Source organism: Eurypyga helias, unplaced genomic scaffold (genome assembly GCF_000690775.1).
Source record: "Eurypyga helias isolate BGI_N326 unplaced genomic scaffold, ASM69077v1 scaffold41802, whole genome shotgun sequence".
Lineage (NCBI taxonomy): Eukaryota > Metazoa > Chordata > Aves > Eurypygiformes > Eurypygidae > Eurypyga > Eurypyga helias.
This window is the reverse complement of record NW_010234815.1, coordinates 60,946-66,862: the sequence shown is the minus strand read 5'-3', so window position 1 is coordinate 66,862 and position 5,917 is coordinate 60,946. Positions and strand designations below refer to the sequence as shown.

The 5,917-nt window shown below is 45.1% G+C and overlaps 1 protein-coding gene across 1 annotated transcript in view; it reads left to right on the top strand.

Annotated features, from left to right (window-relative positions):
• Positions 1 to 695: 695 nt before the first annotated feature.
• The window catches only part of LOC104505843 (exonuclease mut-7 homolog), a gene marked incomplete at both ends in the record, with an annotated part of 40,765 nt that continues 35,543 nt past the window's right edge, over positions 696 to 5,917 (top strand). Inside the window, 2 exons of the mRNA XM_010146571.1 lie at positions 696 to 832; positions 3,381 to 3,419. Of these exons, the coding sequence (XP_010144873.1) occupies positions 696 to 832; positions 3,381 to 3,419 (176 nt within the window). The remainder of the gene's footprint in view (positions 833 to 3,380; positions 3,420 to 5,917) is intronic.

Genomic DNA, 5,917 nt, shown 5'->3' with positions numbered 1-5,917 from the left:
CTGAAACCTCAGTGCAGGCTTTGGTTAAGTCTTCCCCTGTACATGCATACCAGCATCTAGCAAGAACTGACAGATACGTATGCTAATCCTAGTTAATGTGTTTTATCTTCTGCATTTATCTGTCTTTGCACTGGATTTCAAGACGAGATGCCATGTGAAGATCTTGGGTTTTCCAGTTTTAATGAGGCATATCTAATGAAGATGTCAGTAATAAAAATAATAACAACTGTTGCTTGCTAGCTCAGCAAAACAATAGTCGTCTCCCTCTTTGTATGGATATGGAGTCTCTTTCATGGATATGTATTTTGTGATAAACGTTAGCCACAAGTTTATATCCTGAGTAACATGTTCAAAACTGCTTCAATGAATTAACAGCGCAGGTTCCAATTAAATGAAAAAGAATGCAGCCTCTAGAGACTGGAGGAGGTGTCTGTGTGAGGATGCTACCTAATTAAAGGTGTGAAGTCATTGACTGAGAAGCATATTGAACCAGCAAGTGGATCTTATCATTCAAGGGTGGTAGAACCAGAGATATCAGCACCGAAGATTAGCATTGCTAATCACAGTTGAAAGTGTAAATAACAGTTTAGATAAGCTGACAATGTGTGTGTCTGTCCATCATTGTTCCAAGTGTGATGGCATCCTGCCTTCCACACACCAAGTTTGATACTGGGGAAGGAAAATGTGATGTCTAGACAGTAAAACTTCAAGGAAGTTCAGCTGTGTGGTATACTTAAATGCCTTTTTCCTTCTTTTAGCTCTCTGCCCTAATGTCATAAATCAGCGGCACTTGAGAACTCTGAATTACCTCTTTTACAAGAGATTTGTTGAGGTACGTTTCTGTATTGTGTGGCGTGGGTGTGCATGAGGCTTTTTGTCTATTTTGCCTTTTGAATAACACAATTGATATGACTGAAATGTATTTACAGTGTATGAGCAAGTTTTCATTGTGATTATTGTTGTATAGCAATGCATAGGATCATAGAATCACAGAATGGTTTTGGGTTGGAGGGGACCTTAAGGCCCATCCAGTTCCAACCCCCCTGCCATGGGCAGGGACACCTTCCACTAGATCTGCCATTTCACCTGTTTTTTTCTGTGAGTGGATGGTTTGTGTGTCCATTCATATTCTAATGACTTGGTGTCCGGATTGCTCAGAGCTGGGTGCTTGTTCCCTTCAGCACCCTCAGCAGTGTCTTGAGACACATGTAGGTAGGTCAGTGTACTTTCCATGTCTCAGCCCTCTCAAACAAGCAGGAGCATACTGGCTAGAGAGTTTTTGGGTAGTTTTGGTTTGGGGGTGGGTTGTTAGGTTTTTTTGAGAACACTATGTTTTGGGCATCCGGCACTGCTGGGTTCTTTGGAGGCACGTTGCTTGTGGCCTGGCTCTGATAGGTATGGCCCCAGCCTGCCACAGAAGCTTTTTTGTGCTAACAGCCTTGTTACTGCTGAGCAAAGGGGTAGTACTTTCAGCTCCTGAACCACTCTTTGAACTAACTTTACTTTCATCCAGCCTCCAAATTCTCTCTCCTGCTGGTACTTCTCCTGGCACTGGGGGCTTGTAGAAATAAGAAAATGCCATTAATTCTTGCTAAGGAACAGGTTTCTAGGAGGCAGCTTGGAGGTTGACTGTCTGCAGAATTACTTGACTGTGGTCACGTACTTGACTGAGCCAAGTCACTGCCCTTTGGATGCTCTTGAGCACACTGCATCAGGGAGCACATTTCTCCTCTTGGTGCTTCTCATCATGGTCTGGGATTCATCATTATCCTGTGCTTGCCAAAGCTGTGTTTGCCAAACACGGAGTGGTGTTTCATCTGCAGCTCACAGAAGACTTTACTTACTCTTTATAGATACAAGAGACTTTTTTAACAGAGCCCAACAGGTTATTCAGATGTTCCTGCAGTACTATTGATGCAGTCTTCAGAGTTTTCAGGAGATGAGACACCTCCTCCAGAATGCCTGCTCTTTTGGTCAAGAGGGGATTTGTTTGATGCTCTGACAGAAGCAGGCAGATGCGTCTGTTTTCTGATCTCCCACCACCCAGACCTCTTAACGCAAAGATGGGGCAGAGTGGTGACCATCCAATGACACCATTCTGGCACAGCCAGTTCTGCTTCCAGGGCCTCCTTGTCCTTCAGTGAAGGCTCTGATCTGTCTTTGCTGCCTGCCAGATCCACTGACAGAAGACCCGGGGAGGATCGAGCCTTTCAGCGTCCCGCATCTCAGAGCTCTGATGTTGGATGGCATCGTTCAAGGGAGCTTGGTCATCCACAGTGAGAGAGTAGAAAGCATTTATCCAGATGTATTTATTTAGCAGAGTGGAATGGATTCTGATGTTCTGCTCTCTCTGGCCTTCCATTTCCTTTGTTTTGGAGTATTTGCTTGATTTAAAGTATCCAAGCTGGCCAGTTACTTCCATTAAGGTACATTTGGCAGCTGTTGCTGGACACAGACCCTTCTTCTGAGAGCTCTTTGGTGTTCTCTGTTTACCATTCTCAGCTGTGTATGAGGTCTGGTTAAATGGCTCTTTTATCTCACTAGTATTTAAATTACATGCTTGTATATCCCAAAGATGTTTTCTTTGAGGCTCTTACTCCCTGTTTGCTCTTGTACCTTTCCATAAAAGTGGCACTAGTAATCGTTGTTACCTCTGCCAGAAGTGGGGGTGAGGTTCAGGCCATGGTGGCTGATCAGTCTCATGCAGCCTGTGAGGATTTTTCATGGCTTGGTTGTTGAGAAAAGTTTGTATTTTTATATTCTTTTTTATTATATTTTATATTCTGAAGGCTCAGCCTTGCAGATAATCCCTGAGATCACTTCCATTAAAGAGCCTGTGGGGGTGGCTCTCTGCTGGGCTAGCTGTTGAGGTGAACGTATGGACGTACTGCCAATCTGAGGTAACGGGAACAGCAATGCCACGCGTTCCGCCAGGCCACGGCGGGTTCCAGCTTTGCTCAGCAATGTCTGTCATTGCAAGAGCACCATGTGAGCTGTGAGGCATTCAGAAATGCCGCTGCACTTTGCAGAGGGTTGTTAAGGTGATTCGTTTTCTGCAAATGAGCCCAGGACCCAGCTGGGGGTAATAATGAGAGTTGGGCTGGGTAAAGGCCTGCCGTTGCCTGTGTACTTGGACTGCAGGTGAGGTTTTTTTGCCTGATGTGCTGTAGTGTGTCAGTTTTCTGAGTTACTTCACCTAAGCTGTGTTTTTCTGCCATGCCCTGGCTGGTGACACATGAGAAGCAGAGGTTTCCCGTGTGCTCCAGAACGCATTCCTCAATCACAGTTGATGCCAGTGTGTAAGATGGTGTGTTAAATTTCAGCCTGCTGTATGCAGCGTTCTCCCTTCTGATGGCTCAGAAGTAATTTTGTCTTTTCAGAAAACCATGACTCAGGAGAACTGGACAGATCATGTTCAGGTGAGTATAGATTTTCCTTTCCCATTTTCTCAGGGTTATTTGCTTGGAGATTATTTTAAAATATTCAGAATATCCAGCTCTGGATATTGTAGTCCTACTATTACAATTTTGCACTTCCTCATAGCTTTGTAAGCATATAGTAAAATTGTACATGCGGAGAAGAACAAGGAAGAAAGTTTATGTTTTAATTCCTGTTATGTCTTTAAAAATGCTCTAGTTTGGCTGGAGCATTTAAATATGATTATCAAGTACATTCTTTTACTTTCATGCAGTTATTTGTAAGTGAACGCTACAAATATTTGTTAATTAATTACAAGGACAGGGGAAAAGAGAGTTCAGGCAGATAGCAAGGTGTAAATCACGACAAATGTTAGATTCTTTCAGCATCCTCCACTGCGACCATGTTCAACGTTTATTAGGTGACTGATAGATATTGTGACTTCTGTGCTTGTGCTTTAGGACACAAGGAATTTTAATAACACAGGAAGAAGGGTAGCAGTATGTTTTTTCTTGGTGTATGAACAGGAGAGTTTTGGCCTGATACTACAATAAGTACATATGTGACAATGAAATACTTAGATATTCTATGGTGATAAACCATTAGCGATTATTTATGTCCATGATATCCCTGTTGAATTGCAACCTCATGGTGAGTATTTGCTCCTTTTCTGTAACTCCTGTCAGTTGGAATTTTGCAGCCATTAAGGATTTCTGACCCATGGCTTGAGTTTTCCTTTGAAAAACTGTTGTAATGGTTAGGGTGGGCCTCTGGGCGTAACAGGCCAGTCTGGTGACTGATGATCTCATGCATGTGAGATCTCAGGCCCTGTCTGTACACACCAGCAAAATGACTGAGTTTTAAACATTTCTTCTCTCTTTCATGGGTCATCAGGAAAAAGAACAATTCAAAAGGCATGAGGATCTGTTTTGTAAGACAGAGATCATTGATAAAATGCCCATCAGCACGTCATGGCAACTGTTAAACCTACTGGGTCTTTCGGTGGTGAATATTCAACTTTTGTGTGTAATTCATCATTCCCATGCAAGAGGCCAGACTCTGAGGAAAGGAAAGGGTCTTGTCTCTTGATCTCAGTGATGTTATCCAGTGAAAGAACTTCTCAGGGTTCCCTTTCATTCCTACAAGCTTGAAGGTCAGCACAAGTGCTGGTGCCTTGCTGGACCAAGACCCGCAATATTAGCCATGGAACTGTAGCAGGCATCTTCGTCACAACTCCTGGATAAACTTGGCTGTACGCAGGGAGGGAGTTTCTGTTGCTGCTATGGTGGATAGTGGGAAAAACCTCCTGGTTAACACACACAGTGGAGATCGTGTCAGTGACAGGAGGCTTGGAGTGGATGCTCTCTGAAGTGCTTGCTTGGTGCCTGCTAAGACAGCTCCCCAGAGAAGGACACAGGGCTCAACTGCGTGACGGACTGTGGCAGAAGGTTGTCTTTGCTTTCCCAAAGTATTCCAAACTTAGTATTTTCTGCCTGCTGCCAACTTATATATTTTTGACAACTATGTAATTATCACACGAGTAGTGCTTCAACTTGCCTGTTATCAGTCCTAACTCCTAGAGATCAGAGATTACTGTCTTTGGCACCACTTTAAAGCGATCAGAATCTGTACCCATGCATCTGGAGGAAACCGAAATAATCGCCTGTGCAGGTAGGCTTCTGCTCCACGCTGCTGGCAGCGCGGCTGCGCTGAGCGAACCAAGGGTTACGGGGGAGGAATCTGTGGGTTTGTCAGTGCAGAAACTGAGGTTGTTTTTGAAAGATTGGGCTTTACATGAGGAAAGGCTCAATGCTCCGCTTGGAGCTTCACCTGTGGCCTGACATGTTTTGCCCCAGAAAATCCATTGGGCTCCCTGTGGAGCTGGAGAGAGCTGTCATTTGTGTTGTGTGTTCAGCTCGGGCTCACAGACGGTTTGTATCTCCCGAGCTCTGTGTGGCAGTGCAAGACTACAGGCACGTCGCGCTGGGCAGGAGGCAGAGGGTGGGATGCTGTGAGACCTCTGGGTCGCCTGGGGCAGTGCGAACCAGAACTCCCCGAAGACTCCACAATGGCAAACTCTGTCAGGATTTTTGGATTATTTTTTCAATTTTATGTCCAAAGAGGTTGAAAGTCTTAATTTTTGTTTAATTCTGTGCTGCAGCCATAAGGAAAGACTTAAATAATCCCAACATTGAGAGCCCCGGCGAAGCGGCATCTCTCGGCGTTCATCGGTGCCGTCGTGTCGCACTCACTGTGGCGGGCAACACGCATTTCTGGGCTGGTGTTCCGTTTGGTTCGCCCTGAGCAGTACAAATACAGAGTTTTCCTGTTCCTGCCCTGTGGGATGAATTGAAGGTGTGATCCTGACTGTTCCTACAAAAGGCAGAAACTCAGGAGTCAACTGTGGCGCCAACGGAACCTGTTTCCAGCCCTGTGGCAAACTGGTTTTGCCCCCTCCGCCTGCCCGCGCCTGCACTGCTGATCTGCTGTCCAGGGCTGG